This window comes from Fringilla coelebs, assembly GCF_963513975.1.
Source record: "Fringilla coelebs genome assembly, chromosome: 1".
Lineage (NCBI taxonomy): Eukaryota > Metazoa > Chordata > Aves > Passeriformes > Fringillidae > Fringilla > Fringilla coelebs.
The window spans coordinates 139,599,253-139,616,567 of record NC_140028.1 but is presented as its reverse complement, the minus strand read 5'-3'; the positions used below and the strand labels follow the sequence as shown (position 1 = coordinate 139,616,567).

The 17,315-nt window shown below is 38.5% G+C and overlaps 1 protein-coding gene across 11 annotated transcripts in view; it reads left to right on the top strand.

The window, feature by feature from the left end:
- Nucleotides 1-17,315, top strand: part of PARD3 (par-3 family cell polarity regulator) — a 443,962-nt gene that overhangs the window by 269,792 nt on the left and 156,855 nt on the right. For all 11 annotated transcript variants that reach the window (XM_084221270.1, XM_084221269.1, XM_084221268.1 and 8 more), the window contains 2 exons: nt 9,682-9,832; nt 16,449-16,638. In XM_084221270.1, coding sequence (XP_084077396.1) covers nt 9,682-9,832; nt 16,449-16,638 — 341 coding nt within the window. The remainder of the gene's footprint in view (nt 1-9,681; nt 9,833-16,448; nt 16,639-17,315) is intronic.

The following is a 17,315-nucleotide window of genomic DNA, read 5'->3' as shown; positions in this document are numbered from 1 at the left end:
TCTTTCATTTATAGACTTTGTGTTAACTGACTTGTTTCTTTGTCACTTCCAGTTTTTTTAATTAAGAGTAGAGCTCTTATATTTCATTATTATATTTTATCTAATCAAAAGTTTAACGTATAGATTCTACAAAAGTTTGTCTTGGCCTTAATTGTGGGGGAGGTGGAGCTACTGAATTCAGGGTGAAGTGATGATTCTTCTGATGATTTGCAACTTTTGTCATCTCTAGTGCAATATTAATGTGTTGATGTTTTGAAATATATTCATGGTTTCTAATAGTTTATCTTCTATTTAATGTAAGTAATACTATATACTAGGAATATATGGACATATAATGAGAAGGACTGTAGATGTTGGAGAGGACTGAGTTAGACTCCAGAACAAGTTGAAGAAAGGACTGAGTTAAATAGGATACAGCTGAATGGCGTGGCAGAAAAGCATCTCTTCTTTAGAAATCTAAAAGTCAATTCTTTCATTCTTGCTAAAATAGAATGTTATTTCTTGATCATCATGCTTCAAAAACGATGTGCACAAATTGGTTTAGTATCACTCCTCCTGCCTAGGGGAAAGAAGAATGGTTTACTTTTTAATGCATAAATCTAACCTTCAGAAAAAAATCAGTCCGTAGTGTATTATAAAATCGTGTCTGAAAAAGACACTAGACTTTTTGAAAGTGTTAAGCTCCTCTTGATTAACTGCTTATACAAAGATTTTGTACACATGCATGTTTATATGTGCACACTGCTAGAAAGCCAGCTTGGATTGCTGCAAGCGTGTCTTGCCTAGTCTTGAAGGAATTCTGACCTTTTTGTATGTGGTGATGTCCTTATCTAGGCCTAATTCAGGCTGTCCTTTGGAGACTGTTCCTTATTTTTACCCAATTTCCAGTTTGTAGATACTACTACATGTTATTACATTAAAAGGGTGAAATATTTTAGACTATTTTTGTGTTTAGGTTTTTTTTCCCTAAAAGGATGTAGAAGATGATCCCTTTTCTCCTAGTGAAAGTCTTCTCAATTGAATTAATCTGGACAGTGTTTGTAAACACAAGGGAGGTAATCCAGCAGTGATGAAACAAAAACATTTCTCCTTGAATCCAGCACAATTTTTACTCATTCAAGAGTAGCTTGGTCCCCTATATCTGCTTGACATTTAGTACAATTTATTTTGCAGAAATCAGGTGCCAAAAGCAGCACAGCTGAACGCAATATATGTGCTTCAAGATAAAAGATCTGGTTGTGGAAAGAGATTTAGATACACTGAAATGTACCTGCACAAGGGCAGGATAGGCCCTGTCCTTCTGGGCCTCTTTTATGGTTTTTTTGTGTATTTTCCCAACTCTTTAAGAAGCTGGCAAGATCAGCTATAATAATTAGGAAAGCATTGATATGTCACTATTGCTGTAGTAATCATCTCTACAAAGTAATTCTTGTAAGTAATTTTTCCGAGGAATTATTGCTTTTATCACACTCATCCAAAGGAAATATGATGTCAATACTGTTTGCATATTTTAATATGATGAAAGGATGACTTGCATGGATATAAAGCTGTTTACCTGCTGAGCTGGCAATATGCAACAAAAGTCACTTTTCTGGAAGTTTTGCAATGCCCAGACTTCAATGAAATGAAAAGCAAAGAGCTTTTTTTCTTGGTATTTTGCAATTAAACCCTATATCCTCTTTCAAGAATGTGACCAATTTAAGCTTTAGATATTATTAAGCTGATGTAACACTGATAAGCTGTGATAATATTATTTCTGAACATTGCAGGAATAGCATCTATGAGTGTGGTATTCAGTCAGCTCAGTCCCTCAGTAGCGGCTGTGGGGCCTGAGAACTGGCTGGAGACAGCACTGCCTCAGTGACTGGCCTTGTCTTGGCTCTATTATGCTTCATTTAGCAACACAGATTGCTTAGACATGCTGCTTTACAAATTTTCCCCTTGGAACATTCCAGTAACAACCACCAGGAAATACTAATATTAAAAATTAGAACACAAAAAGAAATGACATTGGACTGGTGGCAAATTCAGGAGCTTGCAGATTAGAAGCATAAAAAGGGCAGACCCTTATCTTTATAACTCCCACCTTTTATCACCAGAGAAACACAGAATCATTTTAGATTAAAGACTATTGACTCCAACCATTAACCCAGCACTGCCAAGTCCACCCCTAAACCATATTGCCAAGTGCCACATATACACATGTTTAAAAGACCTGCAGGGATGGTGACTCAGCCAGTTCCCTGAGCATTCTGTTCCAAAGCTTGACTCTACTTTTCATGAAATATTGTCATTAATATGCAGTCTAAACCTTCCCTGGCACAACTGGTGACTGTTTCCTTTTGTCCTATCACTTTTTACCTTGGAGAAAACACCAACCTCCACCTGTCTAAATCCTCCTTTCAGGGAGTTGTAGAGAGCAAAAAGGTCTCTCCTTAGCCTTCTCTTTACTCCAGGCTAAATGCCCCCAGCTCCTCAGCAAGGGGGGTTTACTGGTTTAATTAAATATAAAAAGAAATGTTCAGCTTTTGAGAAAATATTTCCCAGTGTTTTCTATGCTCTTCTCCCTCTTTTTGTTCTTCAAAAGAGTCACCATAAAAAACCAGCAGATAAAAATATCCTGTTAACTGATTTCTTTCCTTTGTTGATTCAGCATTGTATGTGCCCACTTTGTAGACAAAAAATAGCTTTGTTTCTTGTTGGTCTGAACTACAGTTAAGTGGAGCTGGTGTGGTGTTATTCCCTTCTGTGTGTCACCAAGAACCATGTTCACTCTGCTCTGTTCCAGTGTATGGTCAGTCCTGCAAGGTCAGGTCTCGGCTGATTCCCTGCCACGCCTTGGAGCGCCCACAGGTGTCTCAAAGGGGAAATCCTTGTGAGGGGTGATAATGCCAGTGCAGAAATAATTGTGCTAAACATCTGGATGAAAAAACCAGTTTCTGTCTGGATGATAAAAAAATCCCACAACAAAATAACAGCAAAAAGAACAACAAAAAAAAAAAAAAAAAACCCAAGCCTTTTTTTCCCCTGCCTTCAAGTCCAGCAATTGTTTTGGATTTGCAAAGTCAAACTGACTTCCTTTGAAGTGGACTACACAGTCTGCTTCTTTCTTTGGTAAAACTGAGTTTGAATTGGATTTTTAAGGCAGTTAGTGATATGAAACTGTTCTTTTGGTTTTAATGTCAGTTTTCATAATCAGCCCTCAGAATTGCTGAGGAGGGAGAATTTGCAGTGTGATTCTGCAGATTGTTGTTTCTGCATGTTTCAAGTTAGACTAGGATTTTTGTGTACTTTTTGTATTTTGTTTGCTTTCAGGAAATAAGTGACAGAACCTCTGTTGTCCTGGGTTGAGAGAGGCAGAAAGTTGCTTCTGATCTGATGCAGAGGCACTGTCTTTGTCAGAGCATTCTCTTTGGCTTCTTGAACATGAAACTTTCAAAACTTTGTCAAGTGACCTTGGACACTCCTTTCCCATGCCATCATTATCCTCAAACAGCTTCACAAGTTCTCATGTTGAAAACCAAGTCTTCAGAGCAATTGTAGTAACAGTGTAAATGTACATAAACACCATAAGAGTATTATCTTGACTTCAGAGAGGCAGGGAGGAGATAATTTATATCATCAGCCCTTCCATAACTGTAGAGTCAAAAGAGACCACAAACTTCCTGGAAAGTAAAAAGAGATTTTGTACTGCTGTGGTTTTGCTGAAGATTTGCCTGTAGGAAAAATTTTCATTCACTCACCAAAAGATAGTGTGTAATCCATCCAGGTTTTCAAGTGAATTGTCTTGTAGTAAATATTGATATAAGCTTGGAGTGTTAGTTATGAATGAACTCTAAGCCAAAGCTGTGCATATGAGTTTTTCTCCTGTTTGCATTATGTCTATACAGAGTACAGCAATGTAGAATTCTGCAAGCTGCACTACTACAAACCTTGCAAAACTGCGTTTAATATCTCAGCCATTCCAGACAAAATCACACACTGAATATTTGACAGACACTGTTATATTAGTATAACAAAAACATTTAATTTGGGATTTGGCTATATCAGAGGTTCTCTTGCCCCCCATTTAAAAAAAGTTAAACATTCTGTTCTGTTCTGTGTTTTCAGCTTCCAGCTTCTCTTGTTAACTCATCAAGTTTCCTACATAAGCATGGAGAGAGACTCTTTAAGCCACATTTCCAAAGCTGTGCAAACAGTGGGGAAAATGGGGAGAATGACAATAATATTGACTTGATATTCATAAATGGCCAGTTTTTAAGACCTCATTTTTCAGAAGAGGCAGCCGCCAGCTTTTAGATCTTTAATTCAGGCTTGAAATTTTTTAAATTGCTCAGATTTTAGGAGAAACAGTGGAGTTCCTTGTGCTGTGTTCTGTTAATTAGTGATGCTGTTGTGATTAGCCTTTATGGGCAAACAGCTGGCGGCTGCATTGTTAGAACGTGATCAGCGCCCAGGCACAACTGCCAGGCACATTTCTGCAGCTGGTGGCTCCATGTACTGATTCAAGAAAATAAAGGTAATTGTTACTTTTGGAATCCTGTGCTTTTCAGTCCTGCAACCTGGACAGCTTAGAGACACAGATTGCTTGTCTGTGCTCCGTTCATGTCACAGGCAGGCAGCACTTGTCTGCCATTAAGTGAGACAGCATCACCATTTCCCTCAAAATGAGAAATTTCAAGGGTTTTTCTTGTTTAGACCTCCCCCACCTTTTTTTTTTTTTTTAATAGAATGAATATTTTGCCAAACCTGCCTGAAATGAAGCTTTGCAAATGATTTGCAGATCCCCAGATTTCTTCATGCGTGTCTGTTCATTTTTTTTTCTCCCTTTAAAAATGAGCAAACTGTGAAGCAGAGTCCTGATTCCAGACCGTATAAGGACCTCATCATTCATGATATAAATCGACTGATAGATCAGTGAGACTTTGCAAATGAGTGGTTTCATTATAAAAGAAACAAGCAAGCATCTTTTCTTTTCCAGTGTGTGTGCAAAATAAAATATTCAGCATCGTTTTCCCCTGCATGCATTGCCGAGTTAGCTACATTGAAATGTAGGTGACAGGTTTGTTTTTTCTTTCTCACTAGATTAGTCTTGTGATGACCTTTTGGAATTTAACTGTCAAAAAGTCTTTTGCATCTCCTCCTAACACAGTGATTTCCCTGTTCATTCCCATCTCCAACTCATTGATAAAGCTGTTTATCAACTTAAGCTATTCCCAGCTCTGATTCCTAGGGGAATCTACAACTCTTCTCCATCCTGAAGATCAATCTTTGCGTCCAATTCTTTAGGCAGTTTTCAACCCAGAAAATGAAACTTTAGTCCAGTCCTATGAAAACTTAGTTTCTTTAATGCCTTTGATATTGATGCCTTGATACAGTCTAGTAGTATTTTAAAAGTATCTATGTTGGAAAATGAAGCTGTAGTATTTTGGACCTCTTAGCCACAGTACACAGATAAGAAGGAAAAAAGAAAGCCTGGAGAATAATTCTGTGTGACACAAAGAGCTTCAGCATTCTGGATGCAGTGCCATATATACCAAATTTGTGTACCGACTTCTTTAACATCCGTAACGCTTGCGTTCCTATATTTGGACAATTTATTTTCTGAAGCAAAAAGGGAGTCTGATTCTTGTTTCATTTTAAAAAAAGTTTGTTTATGCTTTAAATATTTTGGCACTCTTTTTATGCATATGCCTTTTTCATATTTATGTACATAACTTCAAATAGGATGGATGGTGGTGTTTAAGTAAAAGGGACTGCATTATTTGTCCTTTTATCATCTAGATAAGCAGCAGCTGGGCTAGCTGGTACAGACTGTACTTTAGCAAGCAGCTGTTTTTTATCTGAATGACAAAGGGTCAGGGTAGAGCCTTTTTTTTATTTAAAAAAAAATTTAATATGGCTTATTTAAGAGAATGGATAGAAAAGGAGCTACAGGCAATCTGTAGCATGGAAGGTTTTATTGCATTTTTACAAATATCATCATTTAGTACAGATGAGTGCTAGGATCCAGAGAGGGAGCTCTCTCTTTTCAGTCTAGAGAGAAAAGAAATCAGGGGATCTTTATTAGTCAGTGTCTGTAAGTACCTGAAGTAATAAAGAAGTAATAAAGAATACTGATCCAGACTCTTCTCAGGGCTGCCCAGTTCCAGGACAAGAAGCAACAGGCACAAACCCAAAAGAAATTTCTTTACACATAAGAAAAAAAAAAAAAATCCGTCTTAGAGGTCAGCACTGGTGCAGCGTGCCCTGGAGGTTGAGGAGTCTCTGATCTTGGAGATATTCAAAACCCAACTGGGCAGGGCACTGTGCAACCTGCTCTTGCAGACCTTGCTTTGGGCAGGAGGTTGGATTGGATAATCTCCAGTGGTTTCATCCACCCACAATTGGTCTGTGACTCTGAAGTGGCACACCAAGGGGTGCTCCAGCAGCTGTTGATAGGGGGCCAGTTGCCACATGGATTTCTTTCCTTGCCAGGCCTTTAGGGAAGCTGGGAATTTGTACATCTTTATGTTGCCCACTCTTTATCAGTTGGTCAAATCACATTATACCAGATAGCACTGAGGGTGGCTAAGAGAAGGAACTAGAATGTGTAATTCCAGCTCTTTATTAGAAATGCATCACGAAGAACAAGTCTGTTTGAACTGCAGTCTCGCTTTGGACTGTTGGACTGTTTGTCTTGCCCACAACAACAGTTTGCAAATTCTTTGTTTCTTTTCTAGCACAGACTTTCTGTTAACAATGCAAGGAAAAGGCATTTTGGGGTTTTTTGTGACAGCCAGTTGTCTAATTTTGGGTGTTTTATAAAAGGCATTGTATCTTCTGTAAAATGTTTGTGTAGCTGGCTGTCAATGCCTTTGTTTAAACTCATCTTTTGAGATGCTAATTAAAAATTGATCAAGTTTTACTCATGGAAATTATAAAATATGTGATTCACTACAAAACATGGCCATATAAATACAACACTCCAGCTATTTCTTTTATTTATTCTGGACTTCACTGTATTATGAGAAATGAATTTCTATATATTTCTTTGCTTCTGAACCATCTTCTTGTCAGTGTCTTTCTGAAAATCTCTTGAGATCTTTCTACAAATGAATCTGAAAGTTGATGGCTTGTCACACGGAGGACTGTGTGATATTGCTCACTAAAAGCTGGACACTTGTTACATAAAGTCATCAATATAGCACTGGGAGAATAAATCCCAAAGCACTTTGATATTTTCACACCTTGTTTAAAGGCAGTGAAATAAAGGGTAGTTCATAATTTAGTACCTTTATCATGCAAGTTTAAGCTGCAAGTTTAAGCTCTCAAGCAGTCTAATGTTGCTATGCTTTTTTTTTTGTAAAGTGTTTCAGAAGTTAACATTTCTTTTCAAATGAGCCTTAGATTCCTTTATAACAGAGTCTACAAATATTGTTTAATTTACTTTTCAGTAAAGCTGTCAGTTGTAATCTGCAATTTAAAAAAACTAATAAAACAAATCCTCATTTCACAATTTAAACCTTATTGAGTCTAATTCACTTGCACTGCAAGTTTATTATTCTCCTGCAGCTTGACGTGCCTCCAATTGTAATTGTGTTGACCCTCCGATGCAGTAAATCTCCCCGGTGCTTATCAAACTGGGAGAGATAAGTCTACAGTTTGGAACTTCATTAAATATCTCATTTATATTAAACAGATGATGGCTTTGAACAGAAATAATAATTTTTACAGAGTCTGAGACCTCCCGATCGCGGTCTCCTTGACCGTAACGCGGCGTTTCGCAACCCTCCGCCCCCGTGCCCCGGGCGTCGCGCCAGCGCCCGCGTGTCAGGAGCCATCCGCCCATCGGGCTCACTTCAAAGCCTCTGCTGGGGAGAAAGCCCAGGGCTCTGTAGCCCTTGAAGCAGATTTTTGAAACTTTTTCATAGCATACATTTCTTAGTCGTCTGGGGAGTGCGGGTGGAGTGATTAATAATGGGCAGCTGTTTCAAAAAGAAAAAACAACCAAGATGTTGCTTGTTGTTGTAATTCCTGAAACTATGAACAACTACTCTCGTTCTTGTTTGGAGATCAGTCAGTACTTGGAATAAGCATTTCCAGTGGCTTCAAATAGTTTGCAGCATACTTTGAGTATCTGGTCCCCACTGTATTTCAGTATGTATGAAATAAATGCTGTGGGATTTGTGTAAGGACACTGCTTTTAAGATTTAACTATTTGCTTCAATATGAAGAGGCGTGTTGGTGAGAAGAACTAATGCTTTATACCTGAGTTCATACTACTTTTCTGCAAAACACATCTACTTTGAATAGTTGTTTTCTTTGTAATAGAGCTAAAGTCAGCTCAAAATGTTCAGGTGAATTGGTTTAATGGTCTTGGAAAAGTGCCTTGGTAGCATTACTGAGAGGACAGCAGGGTGCTGGAGCCCAGGTGAACCAAGAGCTTTAGGGGCAGCAGAAAGGCTGGATGGCATGAGGATTGGGCAGTGGTGGGGGGAGTCTCTTATCTCTGCAGGGAGCAACTGGGCCCTGCTACATTGGGCATCCACAGTGACCTGTGAATGCACAGGTACTCATTCTTCTCATTCCTGGGGGCTGTGCTGACAGCAGAGCTGTGGCTGATGGGGTTGCTAAAACCAGATAGATGATATAAAATTATTTTCTTTGGCTCTCTTGGGTGCTGCGTTCCCCTGAGCTCTGATTCTCTGGATCTCACCAAGGAGAACTTGACTATTTCCTGTCCTCTTGAAAAATCTGAGAGGCAGCTCAGAGAGGAAAACAAGGGATGACCACCTTCTGCAAGCAAAGGCTGGGCTGGGAAGGTACTCAGGCAGTCTTCTGGAGGAGAGCAGCTGGGGTGGGCAGGAGGCTGTATATGCAGCCTTTCTCTTTTGTGTGCACGTGGCCAAGCAGCCTGTGTCCATCCCTTCCACCACATACTTCATCTCTCTTGTGATGCCCTGGAGAGCCTGGCCTCAGTTGTTGTGGGCAGGGACCTGTCAGTTCCAGGGCGTTGAGGACTGGGGTGGAGGGCACCCCAGGTCTTGCCAGTTCTGCTTTTGTGTCTCTGCCTGGATGCTGCAGCAAGAGATTAGAGGAGCTTCCAGGCTGAATGAAGCATGTAAGATCTCTTTACTCTGCAGTCAGGAAAGACAGAGCAAAGAACTCAATTTAAAAATAAAATCACGGTGAAGTCTGACAACTTTTGTGTTTTTTTCTTTTGTTCCTAATTACAAAACTTCAGAGTGTGATGATTTCATTTGAAAGCAAGTTGCACCACTGTGGCAGCAGCAGCGCAATTCCAAATGAGAGTTCCTGTTCCATGCTCCTGACAAGGGCCTTGTTGTGTTCAGCTGTCAGTGTGCAGAAGATGGCCCAGCTGTCTGCTGATGGCATTGGAAACAGCCCAACTGTCTGTTTAAGAAATTTTCCAACAAAGAGGCACCAAAATGGAATAGTTTTTTTTCACCAATTTTCTGCTGAAGGATTTGCAATTTGACAGGGCACCATGGGGGGTGCAGTGCAAAGGGGTTAGAAAGTTGGTCATTAGGCAGAGCTGTCATTGCAAATTATCGCTGTCCAGGATGAGAAGTTCTAGCTCATTTGGTGCTCAGACAGGTTTAGGCCTTAGGCAATTTGTTACAGTTCCCCCATGTGGTTAAGGGGACCCCAGGCACTAATTTTCCCCTCTCTTTGCAGCTGGAATCACCTGGGAGCCCCTGCGGGCCAGAGCTGCCCATAGAGACTCTGCTGGATGACCGGGAGCGGAGGATTTCCCACTCCCTCTACGGCGGGATCGAGGGTCTCAGCGAGTCACCCACAAAGAACGTGGCACTGGGCAGGATAATGGGTGAGTCAAAGCAGCTCTGCTAAGCAGGGCATGTTTTATTTCTCTCTGAGATTCACTGAAGGGTGGTTAATGTGTTATGTGGGAATTAGGAACATGGAGGTTGCACTGAGCAACCTGAAACGTGCCTTAAAATTCTTCTATGCAAGCCTTCTGGATAGTTAATGTGAGGAAGAAGGTAAAGTGGGATTCTAAAGTGAATTTTGCATCCTGTGACAGGTCACAGAATGACTAATAGTAGCATTTAACATGGTCTTTGTGTGTGGTTTGGGACAATAAATTATTGGTCAGTCTAGGCTCCATGTTGCATCAAAGTCAGTGACTCATGGGAATTCATTATTTTTTTCCAGTATTCCTTCTCTGTTTCAGTCCTTCTAAAATACAAAAATAAATAAGGCAAGCTTGCATCCATTTATGCTTATTAGGGAACTTATTAATTTATTTGAATGTTTGCTTTGTAGGACACCAATTTTAAAACCTCATAACTAATTATAAGCATCCCTTGTGTAGATTCTATGCCCTGCCATCTGCATGGTCCCAGTGGATAATGAGGTTATTAGTGCTTGCTTTGCAGCAATTCAACTTCTGATGTACAGAGCTAGGTAATAAAGACTTGCCTTGCCACAGGAGTGGTTGGATTTACTGACTAGGATGGGATTAGTTTGAAAGGATTTTCAGGTTTAAACACAAAAAGCAGCTTGATGAAAATAACACCTGACAGAAGATGTGACGATTGCTTGCTTTAGTTGTGAGTTTTAAAAAGAAGACGTGGCTATTAAATCTAGGACTTTTTTTAGCGTATTAGATACACAGAATATATTAGAGGATGCTGCTATAAACTTCATATGAAGTGAGGCATAACTTAGTTTTCAATTGCTTTAGATTAGTTTTCAGCCTTAGAAAATTAGTCTACCACACAGGCTTTTCCAATCAACAGTTTGTGTATATTTTTCACCCTACATTTTTTTATTTGGTTTTGGTTTAGGTTTTTTTCACCCACGTTTTCTTTTTTATTAATTCTTGTGTTTTGGATTTTGCATTTTCTTTGTGGTAGCAAAATAGGATTGCTATTAAACTCTCTGAAAATCCAAAAGTTTGCTATTTAGGGTATTTCTTCCAGTAAGTCTTTAGCCCTTTTTTGTGCGTTTGGGCAATAGTAATTAGAAACATATCATATTCTGTGCTATTGCATTTCATTTTGTGCAGCTTGGAAGAAAAGATGCACACATGAAAATCAAGGCAGTGTGAAACCATGTCACCCAAAGTCATATGCTCTTAAAGAGAAAAATTTAGAAAATTTGTTTGTCAACAAATTTAAGGAGTGATAAAATAATTTGAAGTCTTTAGCACCACTCTCCCATAGAAAGAACTAGTTCTTGTTGTGTCAAGATAAAACTTGTGCCTTAGATAAAACATTTGCAAAGCACTGCCTTCTGCTTTTTCCATCAGTGCTGCAGAGGATTTACACACAGAGCTCATATAAGTGTTAACAAATTATCACTTAAGCATGTTGTCCGTTTTTGTTGGGAGAGGGAGCCCTGAGAAAGTCTGGGTGCATTTGTGTCAGCAATGCAGTTTGCTTCAACATCAGAGGAGCACAAGACTTGCCATAATTGAACTAGTAGTTCATCAGTCTGCTACCATCCCTTTAGCAGTAGTCAGTAATTGATGTTTAAACCACAAAAAACCAAAAAAGTGTTTCCAAGGCTGTTAGTATCTAATACTTTCAGATGCTTTTGCATTGTATACATAGAAAAAAAATCTATACTTAATTTTCTAAGTTTCTCATTACCTGAAGTAAATATTTTGATTTCCTGTGAATCATTGTTTTTCTGAATTGTTTTCAGGGATGAGGAACTATGTAAAAAATTGGTTGGTTGTAACTTTAATTTACTGAATCTTTAGTGAAAGCATGTTAGTGAAAAATCAAATTGTGCCTGAACCTCATAGTAAATGTGATCTAGCAGCATGTAACTAAAACTGGACTTTCTAGGACTGGACTGTTCCCTTCTGCAATCACAGCAGAAGCACAGACCTGTGATGTTTGAACCCATTTTTTGGGGAATGGTCAGTTTTCTAATAAGACTATTTTTTCTGAATTAATCAGCACCACTAAATTAAGGCTGCAGTGTTCATAATCTTTCACATGCAAGTTTTCTTGCAGTACCATACAACAGGGAGGTATTGCCTGTTGGGAGAGATAGGTACAGTTGCTTGTTTCAGAATTTCAGCTATTTTAAAGACTCAGTCACTTTTTATGCAGTGGAATCCCTGCCTTTTTTGGGATTGGTAATGAGAAAAAAAGCAGGGCTTTTTGTATTTTCCTGAAAATGTTTGTGGGTGTTACATGACTCTTCCTCTCTTGAAAATTGGCCTAAAATTGAGGATTAGTCCTAAGAACAACCTAGCTGAAGAACACTGGAGGTCTGTACCTTCCCACACCAGTCCTGCCCATGAAAACAAGCCCCAAGGAGTGCTGTATGCAGTGCTGTATGCAGTGCTGTTTGCCCTGAGTACTCTCCCCATATCAAGAACACCTCTGATGAGCTCTCTAAATCATCTGATGTTTTCTGAATTACCCCTCAATGGATTTAACTAAGTAAACTTTTAGTGCTCATTACTTTTTAGTGAGGAGATGACAGTTTGTTTTCATGGAAGGAGTAGGTCTTCCTGCTGCTTTTGCTCTCAGATGGGTTTGAATTTGCTTCCTTCCTAATTTAAAGCATTCAGAAGCAACAATTTTAAAGTCTGGAAAATGCCTGCTTGTTTTAGTCATTCCTTAAAGTTGGAACAAAGATTTCAAGAGTGTTTTGTTCTTTTAAATACCATTAATGTAATTTCAGGAAAGGTATTTAAGACAATTCCCTTACTCCTCCATAACTGACAAGCAAGAACTGCTGTCAGAGCCTTGCTGTGAGAGTGGGAATAAAATACCAATTTTAGGATGTGATTTAAATTATGTAAAATAATGTTTGCTTACTGCAATAATGCTGTGTGAATCTTTTCACGTTTCTGATGATTCTCATGTTGATCTGTATTTCTAGGTGGTTATTGCTATTATAGATTTTTTAATGCTTTTTCATGTGATAATATTTCACAGAAAATTTGTGATAGAGAAAAGACAACTTTCTGTACTCAGGGAATACTTTTGGTTTGGAGGAGATGGTATATTTTATTTATAAAAATTGGGTATTTTAAGAATTAGATGGCTGCAAGAAACCCTTATGTTTATTTATTTTATTATTTCCAGGGTGCATGTTATTTAGTAAAACAACTGTGTTATACTGGTTTGCTTGGCTCTCTAATTAAAAATTCAAGTCTTCTTTTGACATACCGTTCTTGTATATCATGCATTATGCTCCTGAGTTTTACAATACACAAATACATAGCTGCTGTCTATATAAATTATTCTTCTTCAACAAACAGCTTAGTACAAAGTCCTCTTTCATCTCCTTCTTCTAGCTGTTGATTTTTTTTTTATGAATGTGGTGGATTTTGTTGCTAACGGTGACTAAAGAGAAGATATTTTTCAGGGGGTACACAGAATAACAATCACTTGCACTGAATCTGCTTTTCATCCTGAGGGATCCCCCAGAACTTTGTGAAGTATGATGGTTCCTACACAACAGGAAATACTCTGTTCTCTACATAAATAATTGCTGTCTTAAGGGTAAAATCAGGAGGAAGCACTACTGACAAAAATTTAGCTAGAGATGTAGAGTGTGTGTCTCAGTGAAATGAAAATAACCCTTTAGAATCAGAATGTAGTTCCTTGGCCAGGAATCTCATCAAAATGTGACGCTCTTCTACAATAGCTGACAGATCTGAGCACTTTCTTGAAATCCTAGACCTATATACAGGAGAGAAATCTTTGTTGTTAGTCATTCTCCGGGCATTGGTTGTACTATTGGTCTGAATCCACATATCAACATGCTCATGAGTCATTCATAAGGTAATGCTGGGTTTTGAACATACGGTGAGAGTGTTCAACAGATTTTGTAGACCATCCTTTAAAGAGAAAGCAATAGCAAAAGCACAAAGGATCAAGCCAGAAACAGTTCCATGACAATGCAGTGTCAGTATGGACGCCAAGTTATCCCAGCAAACATACTAACTGAACTTCAGGGAATTTCAAGATTTGAAAGGACCTGGAGCAGTTTAGTTCTTCATGCATAAACCTGTTTTTCATACTATGTACTGTGTGTGATCAGGCTTTTTTTAGAGGGCTCTATGTTGGTGGTTTAATTCAGGTACAAATTTAGTTAGTACAAATTTTCTGGTATATAATAGGTTTGAAGGTGCATAATATTTTTTTGAAATATGCTGCTTGGCATATTTTTCCTTGTAGGATGAAAATCCTCATAGATCAGGAGACCAGCCATTTGTTGCTGGAACTCTGAGGCTTCTTTTTCTGCACAGACAGATGGGAACCCTTCTTACCCAATAGTTTGGTGTAGTTCTCAGGCTGTACTTCTTTAGATTGGTAACTTGTCCAGGAAATTTGAGCATCATTGTTCTGAGATGAGAAACATTTGAAAGGGAGAATGTTTTACCTTGCTTAGTACAGTGTCCAAAATACTTTCTGTTATTACAGATTACCTCACTGAAACTGAATTAATATATGCAAAACTGGACTTGAAGTGTAGTCAGAGTCTAAATAGCACTTTTCCAGCCTGAGGGAAAATTATTTTCTTGAAGAGGTTTGTAGACAGGTTGAGCAATGCCTTAGATTTGTAGATCAGTCAAATATACTGAAGATTACTGGGTTTGAAGTTTCTTTGATGTTTCCTTGTAAGGTTTCTCACAACACTTGTGGAATTAATTCTCCAGGGGTATTTTCTATCCACTTCAGCTGAGTTCTCTACAAAGCATGTATTGAGTCCAGCGCTGAGGTTTGTCCAGCCATCTGCTGGAGGTGAAGCCTTTCACCTGTTTTTAGCTTCATCTGCAATGAAAAGCATAGGCATGTCAGATGGGTTTTCTCCTTAATTCTAAAGCAACTATTAAAATGTCAGTCTTCACCCTTGTCAGATATAAAGAAGGGTAGTGAAAAGTTAAAAGTGTTACTGAATTACTGGATCCTCTCAGATGGGAAGTTCAATCTGCCGAGTGCCATAAGGTTATACCTTTTCACAATCAATTCTTTGGAGACATTATTAACTACAGAGTTAACAGTCTTGTAGGCATTATGTTTGGAAAGAAGTACATTACCAGGCTAAACATTAACCTGTCCATCAAAGGAGCTATTGCTGGGCAGAATCAGCTGTTATGCAAACTGCATACATTCATTTCAGTTTGACAGTGATGAGATGTTCACCATGCAGTACCTTTTTCTTCCAGCCATTTTTTCAGCCTTCTTTAATGATCCCTTTGAAGACAGTTTTCCCCTGTTTGGAAAGATTGCTATATGTATTATCTAGTGTAGTGAGGATTTTAACTACCTCTTTAAACATAGGGTTTTGTTTGTTTGTTTATTAATAATTGCGTGCAAAGGTAGTGATAGTAACTGAAACCTTTACAGAAAAGAGGAAAACTTTATTTCCACTGAATTATTCACATTTTTTTTCATATCTACAGTGAAAGCAAAGTGTGGAAATAATTGATGTGTCCGTAGAAGCAGTTTAAAATATGGAAATAGAAATTTTGTGATACATTACACTGGTGCATCATAGTTTTAGAATAATTTTCAATTTGTTGTCAGATTAATGGTTGATTAAGCTAGTGTGTTTCTTCTTATGAGATGTGACAGTTTTAAAAATTGTTTTAGGAAGATCATACCATCTTTTAACTTGTACTCTCACAAATTTACCTGATGAAGTCTGCCACTGAACAGACTCATGTTGAGTCTTGTTGTAGTCCCTATCATGTATGTGATGGTTCTTGTTTAAGTGTTTTAACAAAAGTGTTAAAGCTTGCTTGAATTCGTTGATAATAGAATTTGTTAATTTTTTTCTCCAAATTCGGCATGTGTCCACTTCCCAGCACCACTTGAATAATTTCTCAGTTCATGAGGCCAGACTGATCAGGAAAAGTGCTGGCCTCTGTTAGTCCTTGGGGAACACATTCTTTGTTTCTACCAGACAAGGTGATTCCAAAGGAGATGCTGTGTTCTGGGAGCGGTGCTTTTGGGCAGCTCCTCAGCCAGGACTTGAGACTATGGCACAGACAGGTACATGAGAGGTTCCTCTGAGCATCAGGAAACACTTTTTCAGTGTGAGGGGGACCGTGCACTGGCACAGGGTGCTCGGGGAGGTGGTGCAGAAGCCATACTCAGAAGCAATTTGTTTGGGGTCCTGACTACATGGCTGTAGGTGTCTCTGCTTGAGTGGAAAGGGTTGGACCAGAAGAGAGGTCTCTTTCAAACCTCAGCCCTTCTGTTGAGGTTGAAGACCACAGAAGGCCACAGAAACAAGTGGTGTGCATCAGTTTTCAGACCTCCGCACAGGAAGATGGGTACAAAGTGAGCCATAGTTAATTTTATTATCTGCATTGTGTCACTCTTATCAGTCACACTGCAGTTTGACATAACGTTTTATCATCCGTGGTGAAATATTTTTCAAGGCACTCTCTGCATGCTGCTGTTATTTAGTTTTGGGTTTTTTTTCTCCCTTTTGTCCAGGTAAATATCAGCTGTCTCCAACAGTGAACATGCCTCAGGATGACACTGTCATTATTGAAGATGACAGGCTGTCAGTCCTTCCTCCTCATCTCTCTGACCAGTCATCATCCAGTTCCCATGATGATGTTGGGTTTGGCACTGTTGATACTGGTGGATGGGCTAAAGCTGCAATTAATGAGTCAACAGACTGGTAAGAGCATGGTTTAGTGGAAGGCAGAAAGAGAGAGCTGTAGTTGCAGCTTTTCCTTTCGTTGCATTTTGGCTACTGCTAATTTTAATTATTTTTTTTTGTCACATTTGGATTTTACTATTTTCAAATTGGTAATTGTCCCTGTTTCAGGGAGGAAGTCTGTACAAACACCTCTGGTTGCAGTTTTGTGCTGTGTTAAAGCATATTTGTGGAAATGTTACTTAGACAGTACATAGCTGTGTTATTTTGATGATGATCTAACTTTAGTTTAATTGCTACCTGACCTAGCTTTTGTAAAAAAAATAGCAAAATTTAAACACTTGAGTTTATGAAAGATGAAAGACTGATTGGAAATTGTAATTTATAAACCTCACTGTAAATATTTCAAAGTTTATAAAACAAAGGTTTTATTTTTATATTACAGTGTATATCTAGGAGCATCCCAATACTTTTGTATACTTCCTTGCTTTTCCTAATAAGGTACTAATCTTTCAAACATACTTAGAGGTCAAAGCTCTTTGTTTGCATCTGTGTTAATGTTCATGCAAAAAGAGCTGGTTAAAATTTCTTCATTATTTGTGAAGAACTGCTATTCATGTTGCTAGATGATTTGCAAAGACAATGTACTGTAATAGCTCTAAATTCAAATATACAGAAAGTAACAGTTCCACATTTAA